The sequence below is a fragment of the Dunckerocampus dactyliophorus genome, chromosome 18 (assembly GCF_027744805.1).
Source record: "Dunckerocampus dactyliophorus isolate RoL2022-P2 chromosome 18, RoL_Ddac_1.1, whole genome shotgun sequence".
Classification (NCBI taxonomy): domain Eukaryota; kingdom Metazoa; phylum Chordata; class Actinopteri; order Syngnathiformes; family Syngnathidae; genus Dunckerocampus; species Dunckerocampus dactyliophorus.
Genome location: NC_072836.1, coordinates 17062300 through 17082725, shown reverse-complemented (window position 1 = coordinate 17082725; position 20426 = coordinate 17062300). Strand labels below are relative to the sequence as shown.

At 40.5% G+C, this 20426-nt stretch overlaps 1 protein-coding gene across 2 annotated transcripts in view; it reads right to left on the bottom strand.

The window, feature by feature from the left end:
• LOC129170779 (alpha-1,6-mannosylglycoprotein 6-beta-N-acetylglucosaminyltransferase B-like) overlaps positions 1-20426 on the bottom strand; it is a 73038-nt gene that overhangs the window by 40648 nt on the left and 11964 nt on the right. For both annotated transcript variants that reach the window (XM_054758764.1, XM_054758765.1), the window contains exons 5-6: positions 9522-9666; positions 513-622 (exon numbers count right to left, since the gene is read on the bottom strand). In XM_054758764.1, coding sequence (XP_054614739.1) covers positions 513-622; positions 9522-9666 — 255 coding nt within the window. The remainder of the gene's footprint in view (positions 1-512; positions 623-9521; positions 9667-20426) is intronic.

Here is a 20426-nt window from a genome sequence, read left to right as displayed (position 1 = left end):
GAAAGTGAATTAAAGCATGCTTTTGCTCTGTTTCCAATGCAGGAATTGAAGTGGCGGCTAATGAAAAAGCCGCCAGAGCCACATCACATTAGTCTGGAGAAGGTCACTCATCATCATGATTTAAACATCCTTTGCCTCCGTATTGTGTCGCTGTAACACCGGCGAGTGTGTTGCGAGACGCACCTGAGTGCTTCCAGCACGACATAAATGAAGGCTGCGCTCTTTGAATGGGCAATGTGTCGTGAATAATGTCTGTCATGTTCTGTGAGCTCAAGCAGCAAGTGCAATTTACGCATAAATTGTGCATTCAAGTCTTAAAATACGTTCAGACTTGACAGGTTGGGCTCGTGTGGGCAGAAAGGAAAGTGTTTTCCCAAATTGCATGGATTTGAAATGGGCAGGTAAGATTCACCTGAAGGGCTACAACTATATTTGACATTCCCAAGGTGTGTGAGAGAGCAGGCCCAGTGTTCTCACACACACACACACACACGTGCTTGTCTCAATCTCACCTCTTTTGCTTGCAATGCTGCGTTGTAGCATCTGCTCCACCCTCCCTGCCATGTCTGACATGTTCTGGGCTATGGCCTGGATCCGCTCCATCAGCCCGATCGGCTGAATCCTGGAACACACACACACACCCACGTGTCATATTCCTTGCTTTCAGCACGAAGAAATGGATTGTGAGAACATATTGGCTTGCATTTGCACAGATTATTTACCAGTTGGAAGAAAAACCAGGAAGACTGAGGTCAAAGCTGAAAAAATTCATTTGTATAGCAGATTCACTGCACTTACAACAGTTCTGCAAATATTTGATTATATCTTATCATGGGAATGATCACCCAAATAGGTCATTATTACCCGTTAGTGTTACAAAGACGAGGTGTTATCCCTTTCACTCATTCACATACCGGAAGTTCAACATGGCACCTCATGGCAAAGAACTCTGAGGATGTTGGGGGAAAAAAAAGTGTCACTCTTCATAAAGATTGCCAGGGCTATAAGAAAATTGCCAACATCCCGAAACTGGCCACACAAAATATTGACACTTTGGACATTTTCATTTTGGGGTGTACAGTAATCCCTCAGTTATTGCGGATAACTTGAGACCCGACCGCGATAAATGAATTTCCGCGAAGGAGGATTTAATATTAATAAACGGAATATTTTCGTACGTACATGTGCCCTGGCTGGCAACCAGCCCAGGGTGCACCCCGCCTCTTGCCCGAAGTCAGCTGGGATAGACTCCAGCATACCCCGTGACACTAGTGAGGACAAGGTGCATAGAAAATGAATGAATGAATGAATATTTTCGTAGTTAGAGCATAAAAAACCTGTTTACAACTTTCTAAATGCAAGTTTATACCATTATTAGAGCCCTTTAGACATGAAATAACACCCCTATAGTCACCTTCACGCTCGTATTACCCAATAATAATAATAATAATAATAATAATAATAATAATAATTATTATTATTATTATTATTATTATTATTATTATTATTATTATTATTATTATTATTATTAATAATAATAATAATAATAATAATAATAATTATTATTATTATTATTGTGCCTGTTGTGAGATAAATAATCATAAATTAACAAAATCCCGTCGTTAGTGATCATGTCTGGTGGTTGTTACTCGTGACAACAAGCGGCCAGTGTAGACTACAGTTAATTAACATCTTGTATTGCCGTCAACTGTATTTGTATTTTAGTTCATTTAGAAGATTTTTATGCTTACAATGCTTATTTGAGGCAAATAATTAGCTTAAATATGCATTTTGTGGACTAACAATAGGCCGCAGTCAACCACAAAACAGTCGTCATTTAATAATTAATTTTCTGGAAAAAATGCAACAGTGAGGGGGCGAAGTAGCGAAGGACGACTGCCAATAAGATATGACAGTATGATATGACTAATATGACATATTACCTGCAAAGATAGGTCTCACTTTTGTAAGGGAGGTATTCATTTGATGCTACTTTTTATGATTGTGGATGCAGACCTTAGTGGAATAGAACTACAAAGCTCTTAAGAACACAACATTTTAAACTGCTTGCTGAATGATTCGGTCCAGTTCTACACCACTGTAAACTACAAACACAATCAGCTGTAAAGAATTGTCATTTTCATTGTATTATCACGTATCATCTACAGTATCAGACATGGCAAGACTACAATATATTGTTCAATTATGGCAGAAACATGTCACTGGGCTGAGGTCAAAAAGTATTTTATATCAAGTTTGGGTTATGTCTATGTTACCAACCACGCCACATAAAGTCAAAAGTCCATTTTCGCCCAAATTTTGCCTCGATTATATTTCAAAATAATGCCAAAAGCGATAGCACATCGCCACCACATTCAGTGTTTCACTGGCCTACATTGAGCACTTTTGTTTCCTACCGGAGCAAAACAACAAATGATCGCGTAGGTCTCTAATCAACAATAATAAATAATAAACATGAAAGTAATTTGTTTTGCTTTTTCATTATTACGACAAACATATCGCCAAGCAAAAACACGAGCTGGCTTTCGTGCATCTTGGCCTAGATGTTGTTAAAGGCGCTCTTACATATTTAACTGCAATCGTGGGAGTACTTAAGTATTAATAAATACCACAATAGTTTTCTCCTCCCACCCCACACACACAATTTATAATAAAAAGTATGCGCTTGAATGATTCATGAGACTCTTTGCCTGAACAGACATATAGACAAAAGAAGTGGGCGTATTTCCAAAGGCGTATCGAGTGAATGATTGCCATCCTTGTGTCATAATACATGACACGCTCTTCGAACCTTTACTTTGAAACTGTTACTTGCAGGTGAAATGGAAATTTCATGGTTGCAATTGTTACATTACTGAGGTACAGTGATGACAATGTGAATCTTGGATAACGTCTGGTCTTTTCTCGATTGATGATTTAACCCGGGACATTGGAGAGGAAAAAAAAAAAGTTGAGTGGCTCTGATATAAGCGGTAACTGCATCCTGTTCAATGGTTTGCAGCGGAAGTCATTATTGACGTGCTGCTCGCAAAATATGCAAAACAATTCTACTACACAGGTAAACTTGAAGCACAGGAACTTTGGAAATACGATAACAACGCCTTTGATGTCCTTTCCTGCGCGTTAAATACCGTGGGAAGCGCCTTTTGTTTCGCTTCTACTGCACACGAGCTGCAAAGGCTGTAGTTATGGAGCCAAATCACTTCGTGAATAAACCACACTATATATAAAAATCAGTCCAATCATCACATTTGTCACCATAGATAACGTATAGAAAGTTGCTCCTCGCCACTTTGCACTTTGAGTTTCGCAGCTTCACTCAATCACGATTTTTCAAAAATATATAAATAAATTATTGTTTTGTGGTGGCCTATGTTTAGAAAAAAATATATATAAGAAAATTTTAAATTAAGCATTTTCAAACATAAAAATGGCGAAATAAACTAAAATACAGGCGGTACAGAAAATGGATGAATGGATGGGCAAATATTCAGCATTCACTTCCTGTTCACCTGTCACTCCACTCCCCCAAGGGAACACATTTACAGCAACACAAAAGAGCATGAGTCATATTTAAGTCTTAAATGACTTATATACTCTCTTATTATGTCTATTATATTGGGTAGTACGAGCGTGTGAAGGTGACTATGGGGTGTTATTTCACGTCTAGAGGGCTGTAATTATGTTAAAAATCATATTAACTCATTCAATCCCAGCCATTTTTCAAAAGACAACCCCTTCAGTACCGGCCATTTTTGACAGATTTTTAAAAAGCACGTAGAAAATTGGCTTCTATGGTTTATAAACATGGAACCTACCAAAAGAAAGATGAAACTCTTGTCTTTTATCAGGAAAAAAAAGTTTGTTTCTACCTTTTTTAGTATTCAGCAGGAGAACGTAGGTGAGTTTCAGGAAAATATTAGCTCCCAACAAGAAAAGGGAGAAAAACAGCTTTTTGTGAAAAGATACATTCCAAGCATAACTTTCACTTTGACACAAATGTTTTGCTTTTGTACCAGCTCAAATATCTAAACAACCATACCACAAAATAAACAACACAAACAAGGGTTGTTTTACATCAGAATAATTTATTTACAAATATATCACCATGAACTATTTACAATTTTGGAACTAAACTGTGTGTGCGCGCGCACGTGTGCATGCCTTAAAATTTCCCTACGGTGCGTAACCTTTTGCATGTTACACTCCTCCAAGCTCTTCCACTTCCTCCTTGCTGTCGAGTGTGTTTTATAGGCAAACGATCCATGCCGAGCTCTTATCAAATGCACTTCTGCCACCTTGTGGCCGTTTTTATTACTTAAAACTATCATAAAAATGACATTTATTAGTGTACAGTTGCGTCATCACCTCTTTTTGTCTCTCGTAGAAGACGTATAAATACGTCTTTGGGGCGTTCGGGTTTATAAAAACGTCTTAGTTATTGAATGAGTTAAGGTCATTAACGGGTTTTCTATGCTTGAACTATGAAAATATTCCATTTATATATAAGGAATCATACTTCGCAAAAATTCACTTATCACAGTCTGAAACCACTTTAATCACGATAAACAAAAGTTTACTGTATTTCAGTGAGTACAAGGTTTTATTTTCCACTATTTTTTATGAACTTAACATCGTACACGTACCTTTTTACATGTTTTGTATGATGTGGCGGTGATTGAACACTGCAAAAAAATAAGCAAGTTTTGAGTGCCCCTCAACTTCAATTTTCATTCCCTTGTCAGGTTTTTAAGCCAGCGGGTTCGGAGAAGGTGTCATATTTTTATTTGCATCTTTGGTACACATTGTTGCTTTGTATTTAACTACTTATTAATTACAGTCTTGTCTTAGTCTTGAAAAAAAACTAACATGTAAAAGATTTTCCATTCCAACCTGATGTCACAATAGCAGCAACTTACTGACTGTGGATTTAGTTAAATACCACTGCTCTGATTACATTGGACCGCGGTTTTCTGCAGCGACAGCTTCCATTGTAGCCTCACAAACGTTTGAACGTGGACATGCTACTTGCAACTAGCGTTAACCAGTCTAAGCATCACCCCTCTCTCACTTTAAAAAGAGTTATTTTTAATGAGCTCGCTTGCTTCTCCTCTCTGAGAAGCTCTTCAAAGTAATGGAATGACGGTTGTGTGTGCATGTGTGTGTGCGCACGCCAATAGACCGCAAAACCAAAAGAGCTCATTTGCATACCTAAAATTCAAACTGAGGCCCAACTTATTTTTTCCTTATACTTCCAGGAAGACAAACCCTTCTCCTTTATCACTGAGACCAGGGAATTTGAAATGAAAGGCTACTTGTGCAGAAGAAGAAGTACATGCAGACACATGCACACTAGGCCTCTGGGGTCACGCTTTATTAATCAGCTATGCCAGATAAAATGGAGCTGGGAATTATTTTCATTAGGAAACTTATAAGCATGGAGTTTGTGGCCTTTATCACCGTGATGTTCCCAGTTTAGTCCCAGAGAGGCCAATTACATGTTTATTTCAACTATACTGCAAATAATCCACAAGGTGTTATTTGTACGGAACTTTACCGTCTATTCTGCATAACATTTCTTCACGGTTGGCAAGTGTGTTGGCGTCTTTATTCATGCTTTAATGACGCTGGTGCCAGCAAGTAATACAGTTGTTTGTACAGATAAACAAACTAATATCAGGTTCTCAATAGTCTTTAAAACCGGGGGACAGAATATAATTGAGAACCACTGCTTTACAGTTATTGAAAATTGCATATTTCCAATCCAAAAGGTGAGACTTAGAAATAATTCCAGACGGCGGACGTACTGAGCTTGTTGCTCCGGGGAGCACGGTGCAGTTGGATGAGCTCTCACTCGCGCACCAATGTCATTACCGGCAAAATTACCGGTATCTCAGTCAGTCGATATTTTCGTACATCCGTGATGACAACCACGCAGTATGACATCGCCACATTTTGAGTTTTGGCTTTATGCTCACATAAAAAAAAAAAATGGAGTAATCAGTACTTTGTGGCCAAATTGTAAATGCAATTCTTCCTCTGGGCTTCTAAAAAGCATGTTGACTCATCTCAGGTGAGTCGAATAAATCACCTGTCATGAATCAGCGGCTGGTATCACTGTATATGACAGCGTCCTATTCACGAGGTGATTATGCTATTGTGTGCAAGCATGTAAGATCCGCTGAAGTGATGTGAAAAAGAGATACTTCCTATTACCGGTGTGAAGGAGGGATGGAAATGGACAGCACATAAAGAGGTGGGGGCCGCCTTTACTCCAACTCGGAGTAGATTCAAGTATGAGGTCTGTTGCTATGGTAACCACACTCAAATCTGGGCTGGCAGCTCCAACATGTCATATAAGACCAACGCTCTCATTGTTTTCTTTGTCTGCTCCGTGTTCACCTACACTTATCTTCTTCAGGAGAATGTCGCAATTGACTGAGGTTGTTTAATTATTTTTCTATGGGCTATTTTGTTTGCCTAAGGTTAGTGGTCACCTACAAAGTGAGATGACGATTACCCTTTATTCACACGTAGCAGACCTTTATTTATTTGATTTTATCCCATCTTGTTTGAGAGCCTTTTACCATGCCAAATGAAAAGCCAGCGGTGGAAGGCAAGCAAATGACCTATGAATTCAAAAATATTCCGATTTACTGCAAGCATCACACAAGTCAACACTTTCCAGGCTGGAGCCGCTAAACAAATGTTTTAAATGTAGTAGTTACGGATATAAGATTTTGCATTTTTTCTGCAGTTTTTTCACCTTATATTCAGAGTCAGGGGGAGTCAAACAACACCGATGTTGTCCAGCACAGATGTTGCCAAAAACACGGCCCGTTAAACTTTTTAATTGGATTATTTTAAAACCGTTGAAGCTGTAGCCGGCAATGGTATTTGCAGTGGTACTTTTAAATCACAGTAAGTCTTCAACTGAGAGACTCGATATCTAGCGATACACAGATCATTACGGTAATCATAGGGACTACGTCACTGCAGCTCCAGGAAGATGAGGCTCTGACAGAAAGCAGAGTGGGTGGGGGTCGGTGTATCCCACCTGTGAAATTTCACTCCAAAAAGGGTCCAGAGGGGTCAGAAAAACAGTCACTATCTGGTGTGACCACCACTGGCCTCAAATACAGCATTTTTCCTGTGACATGACATCCAGTTGTTGTCAGCCCCACCTCAAAGAGATGGGGCGCAAATAAGTGTATTGGTAACTGGAGGTCATGAAAAATCTGAGCAAAAATACTGCATACATGCGCCGTTCTTGCACGTGGAAATCGTTCGAATATGTATTTCGGAAAACGCTATTACCAGGATAGTCCATCATAACGGGAAAAGCGAACAAAAAAAACGCAGAGAAGCCACATTTTTTGGCGAGTGGAGCCGAGTGAACACGCTCCAGTTTACAGTGAGCAACAAGCAGCACAATTTAAACTAAAATCGTCTGCTCACGGGAAGTGACGCAAACTGCCTCTAGGTCACGTGGTTGAAACCAGCAATACGCTGAACCGGAGCATCCCAAGCTCATCCTCAGCAGGTGACATGTTCGCTGAGCATGCTGGCCATGAAAGAACTGGGATGTTTTTAACTTCCAGGAGTTGTGTACAGATCCTGGCAACGTGGGGCCGTGCATGAACATGCTGTAACATGAGGTGATGGTCATGGATGAATGGCACAACAATGGGCCTCAGTATCTCTGTGCATTCAAAATGCCATCAATAAAATGCATCTGTGTTATGGATTGAGTGGTACATGGGGAGGTGGGGTTCTGGTATGGGCAGGCGGATGTTGCAATGCACAGGAGCATGCGACCGGCTGTCGTAAACTGTGTTGCTAGGTCACTAGACTGTCAGATGCACTTGGCTGTAGATTATGAATGTACTTTAATGGGGTACTGCGCAAAGGACACTCGGTTGTCACGCCTCATGAATACAACATGGTGTCAGAAGTGAAGGCGGAAGACGAGTTTCAATCTACACAGAAAATTGGATGAGCTGGCTTCAGCGTTTTGAGCTCTTTTGTACTGCCAGTGGTATCACAGAGAAATCAAAGGTGCCGTGTGCAACTTTTCTTCACGTCTTGGGAGAGGAAGCGGTTAAAGCAGTATGTAACACTTCGTATGTTCTCGTATTCGACGAAAAGAACAAAATAAAAGGGCGCCGAAGGAGAAGTTTCAGGACTATTGTGAGCCCAGGAAAAAAAACAAAACAAAACATACTTTATATACGGCATATGTTCTTCACAAGAGCTCAAAAGCAATCCATTGGACGGGTACGTGACAGAATAGTGTGTGACATTACTAACGAGAGAGGCAGATCCAAGTCGAGAAAAAGCCATTGATATCTGCTGTGCAAGCGAGACAACAAAAAGCCAAGTAAAAGCACTGACAGAAGAAGTTGATGCGAACAGACTACAAACTGTCAGACAAAAAGACAAGCTAAAAGCTAACAAAAAACAAAGAGAGTCAAGTTGCAGCAGATGTGGTTCAAAAACGGAACAAAAGTAAGAAAGGAGAATGACATCCTGAAAGACTATGAGGGTCTTTTCAATGGGTTAGGTTGTTAAACCTGGTCAGCACCACATACAGACTGACCACACTGTCACACCCGCTGTGCATGCTCCCTGGAGGATTCCTGTGGCATCCGGGATTGCGGAACGACGACGCATGGAGAAATTGGAAGTTATTCAGACAAAGCCAACTGAGTGGGTTAACAGCATAGAAACTGTGGTCACATCCAAGAAGCATATCCATCCCCTGGTCCCTCGGTCCTAGATGCCAATCAGGGCTTTTGGCAGATAAAACTTGATGAGCGCTCAAAGCTCTGCACATTTAATACTCCCATTGCAAGAAGGTTCAGGTTCAGGTTCAGGGTGGGAATTGGGAAGTGTGGGAATTCAAACACACCCCATCTAGTCCTGGTCATGCCCAGTCGAACAGTCAAGCAGAATGACTCGATAGACAATTAAACATCTGCTGAAAACATTAAAGAGTAATGGACAGGAGGAGGAGAGAGTTGTCATGGTCCCCCAAGAAGAACGCAAGACAAGCAAAAACTGGTAGATGGCCATGCAAGAACTGGGATTGTTTCACCTTCCAGGAACGATATACAGATCCTTGATGGTCGTGGCTTGATGTCAGGCTATCGCTGTGCATTCAAAATGCCATGGATAAAATGCACCTGTGTTGCCCATCGAGTGGCCCATGGTGGCAGTGGGATTATGGTACGCAAGCAGACCTGGAATACTGTTTATGGCTGTGTTGCTAGGTCACTAGATTGTCTGATGCACATGGATGTAGATGACATGCTACCCCATGAAAGGACACTCTGTCGCCACGCCACTCATGAATATACAGTAGCAGTAGCACCCATCATTACTTTAGGCTGAAGGAGCTTGCTGAGAAGCTGTCAGCATTTCTGACAAGTATTGTGCTACAAGATAGTACAAGATTTATGCAGTGAGATTGCGCAGTGAAGGAGACGTGCTTGGTTTACCTGTCCAGAACTGAGGCAAGCTCATCCAGCTTGTGAGTTTCGGTGGTGTTACCCAATCTCGACAGAGCGTCCATCCTCTTCATAATGACTTCCAGCATGTCACTGATCTTCCTTAGCACACTGCGCGATTCCTGGCCACCAAATACTAAAAAGCAAATGGACATGACAGATAGCGTGATAATAATACACAAGGCAGAGCTTGTTTCATGACAGTTGTTGAGTCTCCTATGTTTTATATTATTTGACATGACCAGTAACAGCAAAATAAAGTGCATCCTATTATAGTGATTATAATTCATTTAATTCTTTTCACATAGCAGTTTTATTACCGTAGCAAAAACACACCAAGGCTACAGCTACTTTATTGAAGTTTTTCCCCTGTCCTTCATTACTAAACCAGCAGCTCATTGGGAGCCAATGTTCTAGCAGAGAGGGGAGGGGGAAAAAAGCACAATCAGCATTTTATTCTGACAGTATTGGTTTTGCTTTCTTGCTCGGCTCAAATAATTAATGACCTGACTGGTGGTCTAGTGCTGTTAGCAAACACCCTGTCAATTAACGAGCCTACGGCACCAGACAATAAGGTCAGAAGACGGCGTTGCAATATGTTTAGGTCCTAACCCTGCAATGTTCTCTTTGATCGCACTAAGCTCTGAACGCTAATTAACACACCATAGCATCAAAGTAATCAAATAGGCGTGCATCCTTGCTACTAAGGAAATGCATTTAGGTTTAAAGTCATTCTTAAGCCAGCATCATGTCGTAACATAACGTATCCCACCTGACATGATGTACTATTTCGATATGCAAGTCGGTGAAGAAGAACAATCACACAGTTGTATTTTTGTTGATGAAAATATGTCTAAGTAAATGAAACTGATATTATATACATCAGGGGTCATTAACCAGTCAATCGCGATCGACCAGTCGATCTTTGGGACTTTGCCAGTTGATCCTGAAAATATAAGAAAAATAAATGCATTATCATGTCAGTAAGCTCTCCTCCTGGAGAGGGACTAACAGACATGCCAACAGGCACGCATTTTGACCCCTGAACACACCCGTACGCCTTGCCGATCTCCAGGCACACACCCCGCCATAACACACCCCGTCTAAACATGGCAATGTAACTACAACTTAACCAGACAGATAACTGTAACAGATTTCAAAAAGCAGAAAAAATGTCGGCTATTTTCTGCTGCCCACGCTGAAGACCTTGTGTTGAGGTGAGAATAAAACTTTGGTCAGTGTAGTACAAGGATGAGGAGGGTCCCAATGACTGGGTTTGCCTTGGGCCCCCATATGAGCAAATACGCCCTTGCATCCACGGACACATCTTCTCCTCCTACGTCCACACAAAAAACCTCATTCACTCATTCTCATTCACATTTTGGCCAATCAAAGGTTCGGGATAGCAACATCAGCGGACATCACTTGTCGAGGTTGAGCCCGAGAGACAAGATGCATGAATGTTTTTTGGGGGGGGTTTTCGGCCATGCGTCTTATACTGTAAGTTGCACACGCTTCTGCTATTGCACAAAATGATATCAATACATTATTAAGGTTCTGTTCATACATACAATTTAAGTACATTCGATTTGCACCATTCAAAGGACTTGTTATTAAGCCCTTTCTCTTTGAAAGACTTCACCCTGGTCAGAGTTTTGCAAAAGCTCAGTCTTTAAGGACAAACAAAACACATTTTAACCAGGGTCAGCTGGCAAAGGCTCCAACCCGCCCTTGACCTTGAACAGAATGAGCGATGGAAAATAATTTGAATGAATAATGACAGCAATCAGGCTTCTGTAACCTCTAAGTGAATTTGAGGTTGCCTGAAGTGAAAGTAAATGTTCAGCCAATAGGTGTTCCTTCACTTATTGCATTAGGCTTTCAAAACTTCTATACACTACTTCCTTCCTACAGCTCGGTAGAAAGCCACCTCTCCTGAGGGAAATTTTATTACATCTCCAGTAAACAGAAAAAGAAGCGAAAGTAAAACCCTTTGCTTCTCTGTGTACTGTGTACAAGAATTCTGAGAACACTGAGGTTTACAGTTCAAGGTTCAGTTAAAAGTTGCAGGAGACTTTCAGTACAGAAGTGAAAAGTATTGTTGGAGTATTGGAGATAAATATTTCTCCACGCACCTTCAATCGGTGCTGGAATAGCTGCAGTCAAATAGGCGGATGGAAGTCTGAGCTCAATAATTCAACAGTTGGACAACTATTTTTCACTTTCATAAAAGAAAGAGTTGTGTTCTTGTTGAGACGGCTTTGTTGCAGAAGTGTAACAATCGCTTAAGAATGAAAGAAGCCAAACAGGAAAGCAGGAAAGTGTTGCAAGGTAAAACATAAAATAGAGAGAATGAAATTTATTAGTGCAGTGTGTGAGTATATGACAGAGATGCCTGTTTTTGGCAAAAGAGGCAAGTGTTTTTGGCCATAACAGTATAAATTAGGCTGATTTGGTTCATATTTGCATCTTTGGCATACCAATATTTTTGGCCATGGCTATATTTTGATATTCAAACACAAAACAGCATAATTTATTAATATATTCTTCAAAGATTGTGACTTTGTAGTTCTTTGCTTATTAACACAGTTACGCCACAAGTCTCTGCTTTTCTTATTGGTCACGGTTGCAGAAAAAACCCACAATAGGACCAAACAAAGTTGCAAGAAGGTGAGAAACACAACTGAATTCAAGAAATGGCTCACAGCCAAACACGAAGGTGGTGTCTTGCTGCCTCATTGAAATCAGCAACACATCATGAGTAGGGTAAAACTAACCTATCACACGATGGTCTAAGCCCAGCTCACGTTCCCTGTTAGTGGCTGAACAATCCAACGCTTGGCGAATTCGGTTTCACAGCGAGAGGAAGGGCCGACATCAAAGGATCAAAACGTGACGTTGCTATGAATGCTTGACCGCCGCAAGCCAGTTATCCCTGTGGTAACTTTTCTGACACCTCCTGCTTGAAATCCAAAAAGTCAGAAGGGCTTGTGAGCCCCGCTTTCACGGTCTGTACTCGTACTGAAAATTAAGATCAAGCGAGCTTGAGACGCATCAAGTCGTCCATGAAGGTAAAAGTGACATTAAATGTTCATTTATCTCGAGCTGCAACAGCTAATCGATGGTTAATTGATTACCCAATTAATCAACAACTATTTTGGTAATCGTTTTTTTGGTTTAAATATGTAAATATCCTCTGATTTCAGCCTCTCAAATGTGAATATTTTTTACATCCTTAGTCATCCATGAAAACAGACCTATTATCTTTGTGCTTTATCGAAAACAACATATCCACAGATATCAGCTTTGACTTTGGAAAACAATGATGGGCATTTTTACCTCTTTTCTGATATGTTGCGGACCCAACCACTAACTAACTAACTAACTAACTAACTAAGGTCCATCTATGGCCTAACCGATTACTCCATTAATTGAAACTACAAGCTTCGAAGAAAATGACCATGATTGTATTTTTGTGTACATTTGTTGTTTTACTGAAGCTATTTGACAAACATACATTTTTTTATTCTAACATTATTTGAACAGAATGTTCAGAATGTTGCAGCAACCTGGTGTTTGTGCACTTATTTGCTTTGTCAGCTCAATCTTCTATTTCTCAATACAGTAAAGAGGCGGAAATTAAAAATGTGTTGTTGTTTTTTTAATCCGATTAATCGAAAAAATAATCAACCTATTTATCAGTTGCAGCCCGACATTAACCCCTTTTAATCAATTAAATTTCATTTTTTTCTGCATGTAAAACTATCATTGTAAAACTATAACAATGGGTTTTGTGTTAGCATTTCTGAGTGTCTGGAACGTATTGGATTTGCATGATTTCTTATGGGAAAACTTGATTCGGTTAGAGTACGTTTCGGTTTGAGTTGGACCTTCTGGAACCGATGAATGACGCTAACAGAGGTTCCACTGTATTAGTGTCATATCAACATTTAAAATGTTTCTGATTTGATCTCATTTTTACAGAGCCTCTAAGGGGGTATGATGGAAGAAATAAAACGCATTAAAACCCAATCCAGAGAAAATATTGCGAGATCACGAGAAACTTTTGCGAGATGCATTTCTTTCCTATTTCTCATCGCCAGCTTCTGATTTAACACTCAAGTGGAAATTTAAGGTGGAATTAACTTAATGTGTAGTGCGACTGTCTTGTTTGTTTTTAGACACGACCCTTGGCCTGACAACTATTACTGTAGTTATTGAATTTGTGAAAATTCACTAAAAGGCACATTTAGTTTTTCAGCCCCGAGATTCTGAAAACACAGCGAAATGTGCCTTTATTGCACTTTCACAACTTTAATAAGGGTTTCACAAATTTGAAACTGTGTTATAATTAATGTTTAGCCTAGGTAGGCTAATCAAGTCCCGATTTGAGAAGTCCAGGTACAGTGGTTTTCCAACTGGACCATGTCTAACGGCGCAGTCGCACTGCAGATTAAGTTAGGCTGACGAATCAGAAGCTGACTTCAGTGTCGTAAAATACTCTTCAAAGCCAAGTTTAAAAAAAAATGAACCCGTTTTATGTGTTTATATTTCAGAATAAAAATAAAATGAAATTCTATAAAGCCAATAGGTTCTATCATTAAAAAAAAAACGGTATTTCCCAGTCGCAAATCTTTCTCAGGTTTTTGCAATAGTTTGTGCTTTTTCCCCCATCATGTCCCTTTAAGGGCCTTGCACTTTTTTAGAATATGCCGCAGGCCAATAAAAAAAAAAAAGAAGCCGCAAATGGGACCCCAGAAGAGTCACCTACATCAGTCACCTTTGATGTAGTGCATTTGAAAACACAAGACACCATCAGAAAAGCGTGTTATTATTCTGTTGTTAATCTGTGAAAAACGAAGCATCTCTAACCATTCTTGCTTTTTGTGGAATCTCATTTCATTTTGAGGATATTTTTGCTGGCTGTTACTTTAAATAAGGAACTGAGGGTCCCAGAAAAGGATCCCAGATATTAGCTGTAAGTTGGTTGGTCTATGAGCTGCAGTGCTGCAGTAAATCTAAGAGCCTCTGGGCTTAAGTGTGGGAAGGAGAACTCACAATTCTTCGCAGTAATGCTTCTCATAAATCACCATTACCGAGACCAAACACCCTTTCTTCCTACACAGTACATTTTTAGCACCGGACCTTATATAGCGTATGGTTGCAATCAACTCTTCATTACTGCCTCTTAGGCAACTCTGTGTTCCTTACCAAATACGGAGTGTGGGTTTATACTTTGTGCCAATGTGGAGGCTCTGCTGTGTGACTCGTCATCTGCTGGTTAATAAAGAGCTTAAATAGCTGCAGCTAATCTCCTCTAACGACTCCATTACGGTGGTGCCACAGCACCATTAATATTGAACCTCTTCCTATATTAGATCACCATGTTACTGAACCCTGGCCTGTGCTCTAAGAGTAACTGGCTGCCAAATGCAAAATCGGTATGTATGCTATACACTGTACGTACGCAATACTATTCTCATCAGGAAGGTTGGTTTCAATTGAGTTTGTCTGAAGGATGTTAATTGTACTGTAGGTTAACTGTGAACTTCACCGCCGTGATTTAAATAGAGTGGATCTTAAGCATTTAAACAAACATATTTGGAAAATATACTGTATGCCTAAAGTTCCATCCGTCCCTTTTGTATGCCGCTTGTCCTCATTAGGGTCGCAGGTAGCAGGAACTGCTCAACTGTCGTGGCCATCATTAAGGATAAAGATGACTGAATGCGAATGAATGCTAGCGGGGTCATGAATTCATGGCCTAGCCTGGGAAAATATTTTAAGAAGGTAGAAAAGCCTACAAGACAGGGATAAAAGTTTATTTGTCTCATATTACTGTATTTTATATGTCATCGATGTGTTCTGTGTATAATGTGTGACTTTGGAGTTAATTTGGTATAATTTAGTATAAGGTCCAATTTACACTAAATCTCCACTTGCATAACAGTCTAGGAACGGAACTCGTTCGACACCCGAGGACAGTCGGTGGTGGTTAATTGCGCTTAGTTTCCCTCTGCACATTGTACGTCTATGACGGCCAACGAGGATTTAAATCATCCCAGACTCAAAAATGATTTGGCCAACTCTGAGTCAGGCTTAAAACGGGCTTACATCGTACAGTGAATCCCTGGCTCTAGACACAAATCACAAATAATTTGGCCAAGAAATTGTGTGCATGCTGGATGATGAGTAAAATAGCATTTGGACAATCGGCGACCCAGTGAAAATTGACCCGTTACAGGTGGTCCTCGCATTACGTACGCCTCCCATTCCTTGAGTGTGAAGTGAGTCGAGTTTTGATGTAAATCATCACAAGAACACCGTGCGCTAACGTGTTCAGCATGGACTATAATGTGTTCGTTATAGTCCGAAAAAAACGTACAGTAGAGGAGCGTAAAACTTGTCATGCGCAAGTTTCCCGTGTTGACACAGAACCGGGCAAGTTTAATACGACCAAACTCACTGCGCATTTGAAGCAGCATTACACGGGAAACTCCCACGGGACAACAAAAAACCATTAGCTATAACGGAGCCGTGTCGGTGGTGAGTAAAGTCGGGTTTAAACACTTCATTGAGCGCCTCAAACCTCGGTATAGTATGCCTAGCTGAGCTATATGTTTGTTTTTCCTCATACCTACTGTTGCTGATTATTGTTCTCAGAGTCATCACTTGATCAACGTTTTTCTAAAATCCCACACTACAAAAAATTGTCTAAAAGTATGTATGTTTCGTGCTGATATCGGATTGATATCGGTATCGGCCGATAATCAAGGCTGCAATATTGGTATCGGAAGTGAAAAAGTTGTATCGTGACACCCCTATTAATAATGGCAGACGTCAGTTAGACCTGCGGGTGTTTCTCCTTTCTCTTCTAATGACGTCCATTTTCGCTTCCTTGGTGATGATGGCTTTTCTTTTTCCTCAGCCCACTTCCAGTTTCCACTTTCAGTCATGTTAGTTTTTTGTCTCTGAAAGACTTGATGGAGGAGGTACACATTCTCTATCTCACGTGTCACCAAGATACAAGCCTAAGATTTGAACTCTGATACAACCTTAACCTCTTCCTTCCGCTTTCACTCCTAATTCAAATATTCATTATGGTGGAGGCTGATTGAGGTGGCGTTTTGGCACCACCGGGGGAGCCGGCTCCAGAAGCTATCAGAGCAGAGACCGACTGTCACTTATCCTCTGTGCAACTCCAGCCTCTTATTATGTCTGACATCTCGGAAATGGAAACAAGCCGCACTATTTTAATAGCTTCAATTAGAAGCCGGTGCTGCCTGCAGATGTACGACAGCGCTTTTGTTTTGCTGTGTTTTATCATCATCCACGCCACAGTTAAATCTCATTGTCACTTGGTGGTTGTAATATGATGTATTGCTGTCCTCAGACTACAAAGTAAGGCTTGGCGAAACACAAAGCTCAGCTGATAAAGCTGCTGGCTATTAAAACACGCCTCAATCCTCTGCAGCCTGTCGCGGCAAACAATGAGGATATGAGTTATTACGAGTTGGATTTTCTTTTATGCTCTCTGTGTTTCCATTGTGCCAAACCAGAACAATATGATGATCATTTGCATAAACATATTTCCTGTTTTCACAGCAAAAAAGTTGTGCATGCATGCAAAATAAACATTACCTGAACCGCGACTTGAAGTGAACTTCCTGACCCACTTTGAGCTCTTCAAAATAACATCTGACGTTTAATCTGCGACATTACAGTCACTGATGCAGCCTGCTGTGTCAGTATGAGTAATGACATCAGCCAATAAATACACAAAACCATTCAATTCATATTTTTTTTTGCAGTGGAATGGTAAAATAGCTTTATTAAGTGACATGTCTCCAAGCGTCACGGACACCCCCTTTGCAAATAACAATGTTCTCCAGCTAATTTACAGGAACCATTGCAATTAAGTTGTTCATTTCCCAGTGGTATCCCCAGGTGACAATTCAATCAACATCTACACTGTGTGTGCACAAATTTAAAGCAACACTACGGAGTAGTCAGGCCTGCAGGCCTAGTCATTAGAGGCAAAAGGGCAAAAATCGGTCTTATGTTGGAAGAGACGCATCAAATAAGTGACAAGTGGTGCCATAAAGCTGTAAACAGCACAACAGAGTGGGACACAAGGGACTTGTGTGCAGTTTAGGCTTGTCAGTAAAGTGGTACAGTTCAGTTCGGCTCACTTCAGCATCCTGATCTGCCAATTGCGTGTGGCTATTTGACAAAGGCCAAATTTGTGTTTCTCCTTTTTGTCGAGGGCTGTTAAATTGGCGTTGATTGTTGGGAATTTGATTGAATGCAAACTGGAGTGCACTATTTGGATGCAACCAGCAGAGGCGCTGTTGATTCAGTCTCAACTTGTTTGTGGTCTGGGGAAAAAAAAAAAAAAGAGGATTTACGCGGCTGAGAGAAGTTAAGCTGCATCCACACAGACTTCCACTGTGTTAACACTAGCATGGATTCAGGGGTTCAGAACGTTCAGAGAGAAATGCTCCCATCCCAACTCGGGGTGTCTTACAATCGTCGGCTATTCCACAATTCGGAGGAGGGCGATTCCACGATCAATCTCGTCCTCTAATCATATAAAAATGTCATGTGACCAAGATTGTACCATTGTGACTACACAGGGGGTGCCCACGGCTATTGCTGAGCATACATTTATACAAAGAATGTCTTTGTTTTTGTTATAAATAGCCTACCGTACCGTCGTCTCTCGATATATTGCAGTTCAAAAAAATTTTCAAAAAATAATACATTAATAAATGAGCGCTGTTTCGTGGTTGACTACGGCCTATTATTGGTCAAAAAATATTGAAAGACAAGTTATATGTAGTTCTCTGGTCACTAGGCATCAGTAATGTTATGAGACATGTTAGATTACATTAGCTTTCACAATGCATGGAGACAGAGCCAGCCGAGCGGAGCCGACATGCCATGGCTGAGATGGAATGTGGAAAACAAAAGGTTCTCCTCTTATTCTGTGTGGAAGTGGTAAGTTTTTGGCTTCTTTGTCCTTCTTCCCCACGCTGTTTGAAACACTTCCTTAAGTTTAGAATAAGTCCATTGGAGAGGCTAACTAGTTAGCCCGGTAGCTTGTATGCTCGTGGCGGCCGTCTATTATGTCCCTGCAGTGATATAGAAGCCTGTGCAATGTGATGTAAACAAAGAACAGGAGTGACTATTGGGGTGTTATTTCATGTCTAAAGGGCTCTAATAATGTTAAAAAACTATTTAGAAAGTCATAAACAGGTGTTCTATGCTCTAACTAGGAAAATATTCAGTTTTTGATATTGAATCCTACTTGGGGGAAATTCACTTAACACGGTCGGGTCTGGAACCATTTCACCACGATAAACGATTACTGTCGTACTTATTCTGTAAATGTTGAAAAACGAATGTGTAAATGTGTGTAGTAACAATGAACAATGTATTAATAACCACTGTAATGTTACTATTGGGTTATTGTTGTGAATATTTCTCTTTGCGTTGCTGCGCGTCCATGGCTGTGTCCCGGTCGCCGTAACGCGTCCTCGGCATGACATCCCAGCCAAAACGGTGGGGGCGTTTCATAATCACAACTTCATCTCACACGTATTTTATAGTTGCTTACTGGCGGATGACAGCAGTATGACAAACATTAAGTGACTACTTTTATTTGTTATTGCTTTTTTTGGTACCATGAGCACTTTAAGTGTTCCTCCATATTCACACAATATAACGTACTTGTTATGCGTACTGTGAGACAGTCCGTCTTAAAAATATGTAAACGGATATAACAGTTAGGGACACGGACAATGTTTTTAACCATATTTTCTCAAGAACAAGCTATTTTCAAAGAAACACCTCACCTCACCCCACCTCACGTACGCAGAAATGCACACAACACAAACAGTAGTCAACTAAAAGCCCAACTAACAGACATCCTAACACGTGTACAAACATTCACAAATAGCCCAACACTTGCTTGCGTTTGTGCTGGCTGCAAATCATCCTGAGGGACAACTACAACCTTACTCGAGATTCTTTTATCTTAAGTCAGTGTGAGTCGTCTAAAATGTCAAGGCAAATATCCCTTGATCGTTTGTACATTGTAGCATGTTGGGGGAATGTGGGCAGTGTGTTTTGCTGTTGGAGAGTGGGAGGACTTTGCAACGTGTGTGAACTTCACTGTGGCGCTACAACGGTCTTTAACGCTACCAGAGTCAAAATGTGAAGGTAAAAGGTTTTGTTTTCACCCTGTTGCTTGCTTTGTTGTCAATTAGTTGGGTTTGGCAACGTTAGACCGTCAATTCCATGAAAGTACATGGGATAGGTGGCGCATGTGCACAGCAAGAACCTCATTCTCATTGCCACGTCTAATAAATACCCTTTCCCTTTTATACGTGTGATGAAAAATATTCATTTTAAACCATGTTTGAGAGGAATAATGTGTTAGTCACGTCCATTTCATTTCATTATCAATCCCAAGAGTCCCATCATTGTCCTCACATGAGGCAGAACCAGATGCATAAACCCAATCACAAACACCCGTCAATCTTTCCAAAAAAAAGGGATGTAAGAGGATATGATTTCTTGATTAAACTGTGAGAATAAATTGACCAAATTAAACAATTATAACAAGGGCGGGTATTGGGATAGAACTGACATCGGTATCTTATTATGCCGTTATTGATATCGACGCGTGAGTGAGACCTCATCAAACCGCGTCGTGCTCCACAGAGCAACAAAGCTTGCTTGCTCATATATATGTCCGCAGTCTGAAATGATTATTAATATATAGTATAAAATTAATTATCGAAATACGTAATTTACAAAATAGGTATTTATGCGAGGGGGGTGTGAAGTAGGCAATGAATGATCCTAGGCAAAAAAAAGTTACCCAGCTAT